Here is a 14854-nt window from a genome sequence, read left to right as displayed (position 1 = left end):
AGCCTTGACTAGACAGACCTTTGTTGGCAAAGTAACATCTCTGCTTTTCAATATGCTATCTAGGTTGGTCATAACTTTCCTTTCAAGGAGTAAGCGTCTTTTAATTTCATGGCTGCAGTCACCATCTGCAGTGATTTTGGAGCCCCCAAAAATAAAGTCTGACACTGTTTCCACTGTTTCCCCATCTATTTGCCATGAAGTGAAGGGACCAGATGCCATGATCTTTGTTTTCTGAATGTTGAGCTTTAAGCCAACTTTTTCACTCTCTTCTTTCACTTTCATCAAAAGGCTTTTTAGTTCTTCTTCACTTTCTGCCATAAGGGTGGTGTCATCTGCATATCTGAGGTTATTGATATTTCTCCTGGTAGTCTTGATCCCAGCTTGTGCTTCTTCCAGCCCAGCGTTTCTCCCATGCAAAGTAAGGATTGCCTGTATATGTGGAGAGTATGTGTATGTATATAAAACACCATCTGACCTGTCCCCCTGCCAGGTCAGTATCAGATATCAAACCATACCAGAGCCATGTATTCCCATTATAAAAAGTATATTTTACTCTGTAATTAGTAAGAAATCCATGGGGTGTTATTTTAGCACTGAGCAAATACTTTATCCCTAATAACCCACCAGATGCTTCTCAAGAAAACTTAAACCACATTTCTTAAGGAAACATTAAGGTACACTTTTTAAGTCATCAAATTTGTTGGCATAAAACTATTCATAATATTTCATCATTACCATTGTAATATCTTTTTTTTTACTTAAATATTTTTAATTGAAGGATAATTGCTTTATAGTATTTGTTTCATATTTGCCATACATCAACATAAGGTAGACTTTTAAACCTAAGAAGTATTTAAGAGGTCATCTAATCCCAACCTTTATCTAATAAAAAGAATCCTTCTTTGGCAGATGGGTCATCTAACCTCTGCTTAAATATCTTAGCAACAGGGTGTAGGTGGTTTTATATTTCTTTTATGGGTTAAAATCAAAATCCAAAGTCTTTACGAGGAATGTGCTGTCGGGTCTTCCCTTGCTACCTCTTTGGCCTCATCTCCTGTCACTCTCCCCTTGCTTGTTTCACCTATTGTAACCTACTTGCTGATACTCAAACATAAACTTAACCCTACACAAGGCCTTTGTGCTTGTTTGTATTATTCTGAATGTTCTTTTACTAATCTTGGCTCCCTCCTCCACTTCACTCGGCTTTCTATCAGGTTATTCTGAATGTTCTTTTACTAATCTTGGCTCCCTGCTCCACTTCACTCGGCTTTCTATCAGATTATTCTGCATGTTCTTTTACTAATCTTGGCTCCCTCCTCCACTTCACTCGGCTTTCTATCAGGTATCGCTGTATCAGAGGTCTTTCCCCATCACCCTGTCTAAGGTAGCGTATTCCTGCCTTTACTCTCTATTTTCCTTTTCTTCCCCTGCTTTATTTTTTTCCCATGATTCTTATTACTATGACATTATGTGTATTTACTTCTTTGTTACCTGTCTCCTCTCCCACCATTGGACTTCACTGGTGGCTCAGTGGTGAAGAATCTGACTGCCAAGCTGGAGACTTGGGTTTGATCCCCTTGGTCAGGAAGATTTCCTGGAAAAGGAAATGGCATGATCACTTCAGTGTTCTTGCCTGGGAAATCTCATGGACAGAGGAGCCTGGTGGGCTACAGAGTAGCAAAAGAGTTGGACACAAGTTAGCAACTAAACAGCAACAACTCCCATCATCATTCACTACCCCCACCCCAACCCCTTGCTACATGTACACTACAAGGTAACTCCCTGAGACAAAGGACTATTTACTGCTGAATCTCTAGCACCTAGGACAGTCTCTGGCACATATGTAGGGGGCACTTAACCATTTGTTACATCAATGCCTCCCTATATCTTCTTCATGTTGACTGTTTTGTTGTCCAGTGAACTTTTACAAAGCAAGTCATTTTTGCTCAAGTGTAGTCCTTCAAAAGTTTAAACAAGTTTATGTCCTCTTGTTTTTCCACTCAAAGCTAACCTTGAGTCCTTCAGCATTTCCTTAATTCTTCACTACCTTATCTTATCCCTGATGCTGTAGTTTGTATAATTTCCTCTTGAAGCATTATGTTAAGAATTAAATGTAGTCTTACATCAATGTATAGAAGAATGGTACTTTCAATGATCTATAAGCATTAGTCTTATATTAGTATAGTTTATTTTTTTAGTGGTCATGTTATACTGGTCATGTTGGCTTATAAGAAGTGTACGCATGCACACTAAGTTGCTTCAATTGTGTCCAACTCTTTGCGACCCATTGGACTGTAGCCCTCCAGGCTCCTCTGTCCATGGGATTCTCCAGGCAAGAATATTGGAGTGGGTTGCCATTTCCTCCTCCAGAGGATCTTCCCTCCCCAGGGATTGAACCCTTGTCTTTTGCGTCTCCTGTGTTGGTAGGGGGGTTCTTTACCACTAGTGCCACCTGGGACGCCATAAATCAAAAAAGGCTGTTAAGTTAGAATGTTATTGTCCTATTGCTGCTGCTTTTCTGTCAAACACAGTGTGACTTTTATTCCTTAAGGGGTTTGTGACCATGACTCTGGAAAGCCCAGAAGAAATACAGGATGTCAGCTGTGCTTGGAAAGAACTTAACAGAAAGCTGAGTAGTAATGCTGTGTCCCAGATTACCAGAATGTGCCTCCTGAAAGGAAATATGGTAGGCTTTTCTAGACAACTGTTGTATATGTTTATAAAGACTAGTAGATTTTGTTCATTGTTTTTTTGAAGTCTAATGGGATAAATAATACTATTTTATCCATGTGTTAGTGTGTTTCCAGTTGGAAGTTTGGGGAGTTACGTAAGTAACCCATTCCTCTAGAAAGCTGTAAGTCATTCTCCTTAATTTGTAATTCAAGTTATCTAAGTTTCTGCCTTTGAAGGCATATGTGGTCGTGTGTGTTTATTTTTTACAATTGAGCAACATAATTGCAACAGCTAAATCTTTTTTTTTTTTTAAGAGAATACACAATATTGGTTTCTAAGTGGCCTGCTATTGGTTGTTAATGAGGATAACTGAATTAGGTATTTTTGTACAGTTATGAAATAGCGAAGTTAAAGCCATCTGTAATCTTAGTGACTGATTTCTTCTAATGGTTTTGTGAAAAGACGTTATATTTATTCATCTCACCTGATTATATAAGTTCATGCTAATCTAGAATTTATTAACTTGTTTATTGGAAAGTTATCTTTCTCAAAGTTTAATATTACCTTCAAAAAAGATCGTAAGACAACTACGTACATTCAGAAAAAATGTGGAGGGGGAGGGAAAATATACTTACATCCTTAGGCCAAACCATTTGCTATATTTGGATATTAATTAACTTTCAGTGTACTGGCAGCCAAGATCAAAGAGGAAACATCTTCAGTTATTAAATTTTTAAAGGAATTTATTAGATGGGTCATTTTACACAGGACATGGAACATTATAGCGTCTACAAAAACTTTTCTAGGGAATTCTCTAGGTGCTCATTAGTAGTCAATTCTTATTAGATACTGGTTTACTTTTAAATTTAGGAAGTACAATTAACAGTCATTCTGTGTCATATATTATTATGTATTAGCTGGTTTAATTCTGTAAGCATGGGACCCACTTAATCTTTTATTTTTTTATTATTATGTATTAGCTGGTAGGCTGTAAGCATGGGACCCACTTAATCTTTTATTTTTTTATTATTATGTATTAGCTGGTAAGCTGTAATCATGTGACCCACTTAATCTTTTCTTTTTTTAGTTTATATAAAATTATAAGAAGGCATTTTAAAAAATCAACTTGTGTGCATCTAAATAAAAATATTTTCATTTTGCTTTTAGGGTGTTTGCTTTGATGTTCCCACAACTGAATCAGAAAGGTTACAGGTATATAAAAATTTTTATCTGTTAAATAGTTGAATATGTTTCTCTAAAAGACAGAGATTAAAAAGACGTATTTATAATATCTTTATAATGTGTAAATCAGTGAAAGAATCCTTAATAAACTAATAAATTATAAATATCCAGTTTGTCAAATGTGAAAAAATAGAATTGCATACCAAATCCCCATGTACTCATCACCCAGCTTCAGCAGTATCAGCTCACGGTCAGTTGTGTTTGATGTCTGCTTCCATCCACTTACGCTGTATTCCTTTTCTTTTCTTTTTTTTTTAATTTTGTTTATGCCTGTGCTGGGTCTTCCTTGCTGTGTGGGCTTTTCTTTTCCTCAGTTGCAGAGAGTGGGGCTCTTCTCTAGTTGCAGTGGCTTCTCCTGTTGCAAAGCCTGGGCTATAGCGCTCACAGGCTTCCATAGTTGAGGCACATGGGCACTGTAGTTTTAGCTCCCAGGCTCTAGAGCACAGGCTTAATATTTGTAGTACCCAGGCTTAGTTGCTCCGTGGCATGTGGGATCTTCCTGGATCAGGGATCGAACTGCCATGTTTCCTGCATTGGCAGGTGGATTCTTACCACTGAGCCACCAAGGAAGCTCTCTCCTGTATTCTTTTGAAACAAATTCTAGGAAGTCTTATCATTTCAACCATAAATACTTTTATATAGCTAAAATATTAAAAACACTTTCAAAAAACATAATACCATTATTAAACCCCCAAAATAGTAATTCATCAGTATTATCCAACTTTGTGTTTACATTTTCCCCTGTCTCCTGAATATTTTTAAATATAAGAAGGTCTGCAAAGTTCATTCTGTATAATTTGATTTTTGTCTCTTTTACTCTGTAGGTTCTCCAATTCCTTTATCTCTTTAAAAAAATTTTCCTTGTATTTTATCTGAAGAAGAAAGAGATTGTCCACTAAATTCCTACACTGTGAAATTTGTCTATCTGTGTCCCTGATACATACATATTTGACACAAGAACGGGATTATTTGGTTTTCAAAGTCCTTTTTAAAATTCAGAATATGTTGTAAACACATTTCTTTATCAACTATACAGTTACTTACTTTTATTGGCTCCCTAGCATTTGGCCATATGGGTGACCAGCTTAACCAATGTCCTATTTTTCTGACATTTAGATTATTTCCGATACTAGTACTCTATTATAAACAGATTTGCACTGGTGGCTCAGATGGTAAAGAATCTGCCTACAATGTTTGATCCCTGGGTTGGAAAGATCCCCTGGAGAAGGAAATGGCAACCCACTCCAGTATTCTTGCTTGGAGAATTCCATGAACAGAGGAGCCTGGCAGGCTACAGTCCATGGGGTCACAAAGAGTCGGACATGACTGAGCAACTCACATGCATTATAAACAGGTCGGCCTTAAATGTTGGCATAGCTAAGTCTTTTTTTTTTTTCATAGCTAAGTCTTTATGCGTTGCCAAGTTTATTTCTTTAAGATGAACTTTTTAAGATATCTGCTTGGCCAAAAACTGTGTGTATTTTTAAGGCTCTGGTCATATATTGCCACCAGTTGTGTGTGTGGCTATTTGCCTCTGCTCATTCTGACATGTAAGGTATTTTAATATTAACTTGCCTTGGCAACTCATGATCACAATGAAAGACAGTGTAGCAGGATATGACATATTGATGCTCTTAAGCACTGCTGATCTTTATATTTTGTTTACCCCAATACGAAATTGTTTCCAATAGCAACATTTTTAGTCCCTGTTGACAGATTTTTAATCTGCATTATCAGCTCTCAGACCTTGTTTCTGTCAGTATACCTTCTGAAAGCAATGACCACTTATTAGTGGCCTGTTTGTTTTGTGCTGAGAAACCAGTGGGCTCTTTTAGAATGTATAAACCGAGTAGGAATTTAGAGTGCCAAAATTGGCCTGAAAATCTCTCTTCCAACTAATACTTAGCTTTTAGAAACTTTTTTGGGGGTGAGGAGGATCCAAGCTTTGTACTGTTGCATTAAATTTAAGATTTAAGTTTTAACAGGATTTTTTTCATTTTTAATGACATTTATTGTTTTTTTTGTGTGTGTAGTTTTACAAGGAGTAGATGTTCATTGCAGACAACTAGAAACACATAAAAGTATAACGTAATAATCACCTGGAGAAGGGAATGGCTGCCCACTCTAGTATTCTTGCCTGGAGAATCCCATGGACAGAGGAGCCTGGTGGGCTACACTCTATGGGGTCGCAAAGAGTCGGACACGACTGAACGATTAACAAAAAAAGAGTAACAATCATACATAAATTCCCATCCCCCAGAGATAACCACTATTAGCATTTTGAAGCATTTCCTCCCAGTGTCTACATTTAAAAAAAAATTTTTAAAGATATAATTGACCTGCAAAACTGTGTTAGTTTCAGGTATACAATATAGTGATTCTATATTTATATTACAAAATGATCGCTACAATAAGTCTTGCTACTTTGATCATTCGAAAATATTACAGTATAATTAACTATATTCCCCAAGCTGTACATTTCATCCTTGTGATTAATTTATTTTGTAACTGGAAGTTTCTGTCTCTTGATCTCCTTTACCTGTTTCACTCATCCCCCTCATCTCTGTCTTCTCTGGAAACCACCTGTTTGTTCTCTGTATCTGAGTCTGTTTCTGTTTTGTTTGTTCATGAAATTTAGGAAACTTAAGTTCCTATGTTTTAGCTTTGAATATTTTTTGCTTTCTGGTTTTTAGTTTTATTCCAGATACTCTGGACTTAATGGATTGATGACATTTAGCTAATAGATATTCAAAGAGTCTCCTGTACTCATGTGCTTGCTTATGGTTTCTATTTTGCATTTGTATAATCCTGTAAATTACCCCAACAGGCAGAGTGGCATGATTCAGACTGGATACTCTCAGTGCCAGCCAAGTTGCCTGAAATTGAAGAATATTATGATGGAAACACATCTTCTAATTCCAGACAGAGGAGTGGTTGGTCAAGTGGCCGGTTGGGCCGGTCAGGCCGGTCAGGTGGTCGATCCGGTGGCCGGTCAGGTAGACAGAGTCGGCAGGGGAGTCGGACAGGAAGTCGACAAGATGGTAGAAGACGAAGTGGGAATAGAAATCGATCAAGAAGTGGGGGCCACAAGCGGAATTTTGACTGAGATAGTTAATCTTCCAGTGTGAGCTTGCCTGTTTCTGCATAATCATGTACATTATCAACCAAAAATTAGGTCATCATAGCTGAGGTCTGTGTCTGCTATTTGGAAAGAAGTTGGTTGTATTTTTTTAAAAAGTATTTCACAAGAATGGTTGTAAACAAATCTACTTATCAAGTTATACCTTTGAATAAAAAACTTCCTTTTATTGTCTCTTTTCACTGTGTGTGAAGAATTTTCTCAATGTAATCTTTTAAAATTCTTCAAAAATGTGGCAGTTAAGTCAATCTTAACGTTACTTGCATAATACAAAATATGGTGTGTCTGTATTCAGATCATTCCTTCTGTATAATAATAGGGTAGAAAATAAGAAATGCCTTTTGCATTAAAGGGCTGTAAAGACTGGTGACGTGATTGGTTAGATGTAACATTTTAAATTTTAGATAAAGTTAATCAAAAGGTGTGCAAGCAGTGCATCCTCAATAATTTATTCAACAGTTAAAGTTACTTGTTGAATGTCTACTGTGTGCCCATCACTATCCTAGCCCCCAGGGCTATAGTGGTGAATAAGGCATGGTCGCCATCTTCAAGGAACTTACAGTTTACAGCAGCAATTCTGGTTGAGATTAACACCTGATGTTTAGGATGAAAGTAGCTATGGAATGTGAAGGATCTAATTGGGGTGTGCCTAATCAGCCTTAGGAGTCAGGCTTTTTTAGATGGAGTGATAGGAGAAGTAAAGCAGAAGTACAAGTTGATCTAGCCAGTTTAGAAGGGAGAGGGTTTGTAGTCAGAACAGTACAGGCCTACCTCGTTTTGTTGCACTTCACAGATAACTGTATATTTTAGAAATGGAAGGTTTGCGGCAGTCCTGTGTTGAACAAGTCTGTTGGTCCTATTTTTTCTGATACTATTTTTGAATTAAGGTATGTACCTTATTTTAGACATGAAGCTTTATACACTTTAGACTGTTGTATAGTGTAAACATAACTTTTATATGTACTGTGAAACCAAAAAATCTGTGTGACTCACTTTATTGGAGTATTTGCTTTATTGCGGTGGTCTGGAACTGAACCCGCAGTATTTCCTAGGGATGCTTGTATACGCGGCAACCCAGAGGTAGAGAATAGCACTGTAAATCTGAAGGCCTCCACATAGTTCAGTATGGCTTACATGTGATAGAGGACAGTAATAGATAAGGATTTAGGAACCAGATTTCAAAAGTCCTGTGTGCATTTTTAAGGAATTGAAATACTGTATCACAGAACTTTTTTCTTTTTCCTTTTTTGGCCACGTGGCACGCAGGATCTTAGTTTTCAGACCAGGGATTGAACCTGCAACCCCTGCAGTGGAAGCATGGAGTCTTAACCACTGGACCACCAGAGAGGCCCCAGGAGTTGAAATATTTTCTTGAAGACAAGGGAGAATCATTAAAGAGTTTACAGTAAGAAGTGACATGATGAGATTTGTGTTTCAGAAAGATTACTGACTACGTTGAGGAGACTGAATTGCAGAAGGGCCTGACTAGGCACTGTGAGCCCTCTTAAGATGCTGTCAGAGTAATCCCAGGTAGAGGTGGTGGTGGTCTGCACTAACAAATGATAGGTAACATATTTTGAGTGATGAAAACTGAGGCACTTGAGAGGTTATTGCTTATTTAGAATCACTCAGCTGGATGATATATAGTGGAGTGATGATTTAAACCAAGTCTAGCTTCTGAACCAGCACTCTTAACTACTATGCTAAATAGTGGCAGTGGGCTTTGAGAAACATGGCTAGATTTCAGAGGTTTTAGGATATGGAATTGTTAGGACTTGGTGCTTTCAATTGGAAGATAAAAGAGGCAGAAGAATTAAACCTATGTTCGTCACTGAGATAATAGGTACTAGAACAAAGAGCAAGAAAAGTTATTTGGGGGAGAGAGGGAACATGACTAGTTCAGGATTAGATGTATTTTAATATTGAGTAGTCCATATGTGGAGATAAACAGTAGGCTGTTGGATTTATATGAAGGAGAGAGGCTGTTCGAAAGATTTGGCAATAATAAATAAAAAATGGTAATTGTAGTTAGTAGATAAGATGATCCAGGGAAAGTACAGTAAGGAAAAAGGTCTGAAAATGTAACCCAACGGCATACCAGTGTACTTACTGCTTAGCAGAGGAAAGGGGATCCCACTGAGAAGGGGTGACAAGAAGAGGGCCCAAAGCCCAGAAATATGGGGCTTCCAGAGCCACCAGAAGAGAAAATTGAAATGGCCTTTGGATTTGGCAAGCAGACATTGATATGGGGAGCAGCCATATTAACACAGTATTGAGTAGAAGCTATTTAGCCATGGCTTCAGAAGCGAGGTGAAGTAGGGATAACAAACAATGAACATGTCTTCCAGAAACTTGGCTAGGAATAAGGAAGAACAAGCTAAAATGACGTAGAAGAAAGGACGAGATTGCAGTGAGAATTTTGTGTTGGCTGGGTGGGGAGATGAGGGCAATTTGAGCATGCTGAAATACTAATATGGAAGTGGGGAGGAGAAAGAATTAATGCATGATAGATCAAAATCTCTATGAAGATCCAAACAAATGAGCTCAAGCACATTCTGGAAATTTTAGCCATAGACAGCAGAAAAGTGAAAAAATGAAAGTGTTAGTCACTCAGTTGTGTTCGACTCTGTGACCCCATGGGCTGTAGTCTGCCAGGCTTCTATATCCATGGAATTCTCCAGGCAAGAATACTGGAGTGGGTTGCCATTTCCTTCTCCAGGGGATCTTCCTGACGCAGGGATCAACCCAGAGATTGAATCTGAGTCTCCTGCATTGCAGGCAGATTCTTTATCATCTGAATCACCAGGGAAGCCCATCTCTAATGTCAAGAGGAAGGTATGATTATCATGGAGGTGAGTTTGCAGGTGTTAAGGTAAAAAGTTGAGAGATTATCTGGCTGCTGCTGCTGCTGCTAAGTCGCTTCAGTTGTGTCCGACTCTTCGACCCCACAGACGGCAGCCCGCCAGGCTCCCCCGTCCCTGGGATTCTCCAGGCAAGAACACTGGAGTGGGTTGCCATTTCCTTCTCCAATGCATGCAAGTGAAAAGTGAAAGTGAAGTGGCTCAGTCGTGTCCGACTCTCAGCGACCCCATGGACTGCAGCCTACCAGGCTCCTCTGTCCATGGGATTTTCCAGGCAAGAGTACTGGAGTGGGGTGCCATTGCCTTCTCCATATCTGGCTAATGTCTTCCTGTTTTTTCCTGTGGTAGTTTTGCATGGTCAGCCACTGAAGGTGAAAAGGGAAGTAGTAGGCTAGGAAATTTGAGGAAAGTGGAGAAACGAGAGGTATGAGAAGAGAACATAATGAAGAACTCACCAGGCAAACAGGGTCACAGAGATCCAGTTGTGATGAGAGACTGAATTTGTAGTGGCATTAGAGTGGTTGAGTGATTTCCTATGACAACACTCAGCATTGTGCTGTACGAGTGGAGGTGGGAGACAGCTGATGGGGGACTGGGGTTTTGCTCTAAGGTTAAATGATAACAAGGTGAAGATGTTAAGGATTCAGCATAAGTGATTAACAGTCCAAGGAATCTAGACTGCTTAGGAATTGAAGTGGAGATGGGGTTGACAGTAGGGAGGACGCAGAAGGGGCACAGGATTGAGGACTGAGTCTGAGGATTTAGGAGAGGAGCTTTTGAGAAGACAATTGCAGAGCAGGCCTGTTGGGGGCAAAGGTTATTTCAGTTTAGGTGGTCAAAGAACTGAGAAGCCAGTTGTTAATGTGGATGGTTTCCATGGATAATGAAGACAAATGAGAATGAAGACAAACGAGAACTGAGGAGGAAGTATAAGACTAATCCAGTTGCCAAAATACCATAAGTGGTGGAGGTTGGCAAATTACTCGAATTAGGAGTGGGAAAAGGTGAGATTACCACAGATTTCCAAAGGCACAAGGGCATTTACAGGAAAGTCAAGGAGTAACTGAGGAAAAGAGGAAGACACTGATACCAGTTATACACTGGATGTGAAGGAATAAGCAATGTATGTGTGAGGAAGCAATAGGGGAGTATTTTCCAGTAAGAGCCAGATTACAGTTAGCCCAAGAGGAAAGAAGGACTGTTGGTGCTGGATTGAGAAGTTTTGATTATGGGCAGTGGGATTCCAAATAGCTAATGGCTTGGGGGAGGGAAATCTAGATGGCTCTGTCTGCATTTGTGTAAGTGTGGGCTCTGTATTCAGAGAAGGCAGTGGCACCCCACTCCAGTACTCTTGCCTGGAAAATCCCATGGACGGAGGAGCCTGGTAGGCTGCAGTCCATGGGGTCGCTGAGTTGGACATGACTGAGTGACTTCCCTTTCACTTTTCACTTTCATGCATTGGAGAAGGAAATGGCAACCCACTCCAGTGTTCTTGCCTGGAGAATCCCAGGGATGGGGGAGCCTGGTGGGCTGCCGTCTATGGGGTCGCACAGAGTCAGACATGACTGACGTGACTTAGCAGCAGCAGCAGCAGAGCTCTGTATTGATACCCAAAATGGAATAAGGGCTGCATTCCTACTGAGGTGTTTGGTACCTCAGAATAAGTTTTATTAATATAAAAGTTAATAAGGAGTGCTCAGTCTCTGCCCTTGATAGCTCAGAATATAGTGAAATAGATGGACACATAAACCTGGGTCCATGGCAATGACGAAGTGTGATGACTGGCAAACTCTGTACCAGAACACCAAGTGCAGCCCAGGAAGCTGGGGTGGGAGGTTCAGAGAAAGCGTTTGGCCACGATGATTGTGAGTTAAGAGAGGTAAAAGAAACAGGCACAGAGTAGCTAATACAACATGGTCTAAGCATGGCGAACGATAAGTAGTTCTTATTGTCAGGGTCTGGACTGTGAGGAAAGTGGTGGTGAGAACACGACAAGGGTCATATATTGGAAGGCTTCATAGACCTTGTTTTAGAAGAGCCACTGGAGGGTAAGGGAGAGTGAAAAAGATACGCATGCGGGTAAATGCCAAGGAGAATGGATTTAAGGGGTCCCCTTGCTAAAGGCCGGCATCCTTATTAGCAAGGAAAGGGGCTGCTGCTGCTGCTAAGTCGCTTCAGTCGTGTCCGACTCTGTGCGACCCCATAGACGGCAGCCCACCAGGCTCCCCCGTCCCTGGGATTCTCCAGGCAAAAATACTGGAGTGGGTTGCCATTTCCTTCTCCAATGCATGGATGCATGCTAAGTTGCTTCAGTCATGTCTGACTCTGTGCGACCCCATGGACAGCAGCCCACCAGGTTCCTCTGTCCACGAAATTCTCTAGGCAAGAATACTGGAGTGGGTTGCCATTTCCTCCTCCGAAGGAAAGGGGCAAATCCTAAGAAAATAAAACAATAGCTTTCTCTGTCTTCTGGAAGCAGGAGGGGCAGGGCAAATTCCTTACCAAATTCTCAGCTTTGGGCTGCGTTCCACCTCTTTATCTTTGCTCCTTCTTCATAGAGCTCAGCGCCTTCAGGGCTCCACCTTTCGGCTATTCAGAGCCTTCTGTATGATGCTCTGTACCCTAGTGTTGTGGTCCCCTGATACCTACTTGAACTTGAATCTATTACCTTGATCTTCAGCTTTTGAATTTGTAAATAATGTTTTATTCCTTTCAGCATTAGAAATTTGATGATAAATTCACACTTTGGTGTGAATGTCTGAAAGCCTCCCATTTTTGTTTTGTATAATTTGGGAGTAGTGCTTAATAGTTATTTTTTAAAAACTATATTCCTTTAAAAAATATTAGTAATGTATGTTCATTGTTGGAAATTTGAAAAAAAAATTGATAAATGGAAGATTAAAATCACCTATAATTACCTCTTGCAGAGATCATTACTGCTTACATTTTGTTGTATAGATTTTTAATTTACTGTGTATGTGTGTGTACATACTTTTTGAAATAGAAAATTCTCCCAATTTTATGAAAACATTACATTATCTACATCAGAGGAGACTGGCTTGGCAGAATTCAAGAAGTACTTCCAATTCCCTATCAAATGGATGTAAGACCCATTTCTTCCACTTGCTACTGAATTTTGTACAGATGATTAGATTAAATATAGTAATCTGGCGACCTTTGAGCCAAAAAGGGCCATTTGCATATTTCCCCTTGGAATTTTGGCCTTGTGCCTATGTGCAGGTATATTAAAAAAGAATTTACTGTATGAGCCTTGACAAAAATTTCCCATTTAGTAGCATTCTGGGCTTATTCTGTTGTTGAACATCTGTTGGTATTAAAAATGTCCCTGTACTGTGTACAGCCATATCATATACAGCAGCATCATGTAATTTTGTGGTTTATTGACTAGACTGCAACTTCCTAATTGCTTTCCTGCCCGGACATATAACTAAAATTTATTTCAAAGGGTTCCTTCCTTACCCCACTACTCGTGGAAGGCTAATGTGTGCCAGGAACTGTCCAAAATCTTAAGGATACAAAGATGGATAAATCAATCAAAGCTCCTGGCTCAAGGATATCACAGGGTGTTAAGTGAAAGCATCGTATAGTTACATAAATTTATCTGCTAAAAAATTGACACTGTGAAACATAATCTGTGAAACATGAACAATTTCCTTTGAACTGTCAGATTAAAGAATGTGCAGTAAAAACTAATCTTATGAAATACAGAAATAAAACTCCCAGTTATTTCCCTTGGTCACAAAGTGATTACATTTTGAGTTTTCTAAAAACCTTGACATACCTATGAGGCTTTTTTTTTTTTCATGTTTTTATTTTTTAATTGAAGTATAGTTGATTTACAGTGTGAGTTTAGGTTAGTGATTCAGTTATACTGATATACATGTATCTATTTTTTTCAGATTATTTTCTCATAGGTTATTACAAAATGTTGGGTATAGTTCCCCCTATCAGTTTAAATAGCTCTTATTTATTGTGTTCTGTGTGCCAGACAATGCTAACCTTTTTCATTCATTATCTTAATTTTGTCAACCGATGAAGTAGGTTTTGTTATCCCCATTATGCATAAGAAACTCAGATTCAGATTAAGAAATATGGCCAAAATCACAGGGCAAACGGTTCAGTTTTTCAAAGACCGTAAAGATTTCAACCCATTAAAAAAATGATTTTATGATGAAGTAGCTCCCAATTATTTGCCTCTCTAGTTCTTCACAGGAAGTTTAGCGATGTTGGTTATACGTCATTCAGTGGACCACTTTCCCTCAACCGCTTTAAGTAGTTTATGTCCAAATTCTGCAAGACTAAGACCCCCGGTATTTTCCAGTAGAAGTTTACATGGTTTTGGGACCCTTTCTACAGGTCCCCACTCCAGTACTCTTGCCTGGAGAATCCCATGGATGGAGGAGCCTGGTGGGCTGTAGTCCATGGGGTCGCTAAGAGTCAGACACGACTGAGCGACTTCACTTTCTCTTTTCACTTTCATGCATTGGAGAAGGAAATGGCAACCCACTCCAGTGTTCTTGCCTGGAGAATCCCGGGGACGGGGGGGCCTGGTGGGCTGCCGTCTATGGGGTCGCACGGAGTCGGACACGACTGAAGTGACTTAGCAGCGGCTACAGGTCCCAAGGCTGGTTATGCCTTCAAAACAACTGACACTTCTCCATCTCCTCCCAGTCTACAAAGCTTATTGAAGACAGACTTCTGTGCCGAATCCCAACCTTGTTTCTCACACCTGACACGGTGAATGCTCAGCAGCTATATGTTGACCGCACGTATGAATGAATGACCAGACCCGCTTAACATCTAGTTCTTATCTAGGCTTGTGAGTCTGGGGTCTCCTTTCAAGGGTTGACGTTTCCACAAGATGACGACACATCACGCGCGTTTGCGCGTGAAAGGACCTTACAAACGCAAGCAATCT

General features: G+C 39.7%; 1 protein-coding gene across 19 annotated transcripts in view; it reads left to right on the top strand.

Moving 5' to 3' along the window:
• The window catches only part of DDX50 (DExD-box helicase 50), a 33321-nt gene extending 26085 nt beyond the window's left edge, over nt 1-7236 (top strand). For all 19 annotated transcript variants that reach the window (XM_086382675.1, XM_086382674.1, XM_086382686.1 and 16 more), the window contains 3 exons: nt 2552-2686; nt 3841-3885; nt 6743-7236. In XM_086382675.1, coding sequence (XP_086238801.1) covers nt 2552-2686; nt 3841-3885; nt 6743-7021 — 459 coding nt within the window. In that variant the 3' untranslated portion in view covers nt 7022-7236. The remainder of the gene's footprint in view (nt 1-2551; nt 2687-3840; nt 3886-6742) is intronic.
• The last annotated feature ends 7618 nt before the right edge of the window (nt 7237-14854 follow it).

The sequence above is a fragment of the Bos grunniens genome, chromosome 28, assembly GCF_055505025.1.
Source record: "Bos grunniens cultivar Pamir isolate PY7600 chromosome 28, Bosgru_T2T1.0, whole genome shotgun sequence".
In the NCBI taxonomy this organism is placed as follows: domain Eukaryota; kingdom Metazoa; phylum Chordata; class Mammalia; order Artiodactyla; family Bovidae; genus Bos; species Bos grunniens.
Note: the sequence above shows the minus strand (reverse complement) of the source record. Positions and strands in the feature narration are given on the sequence as shown.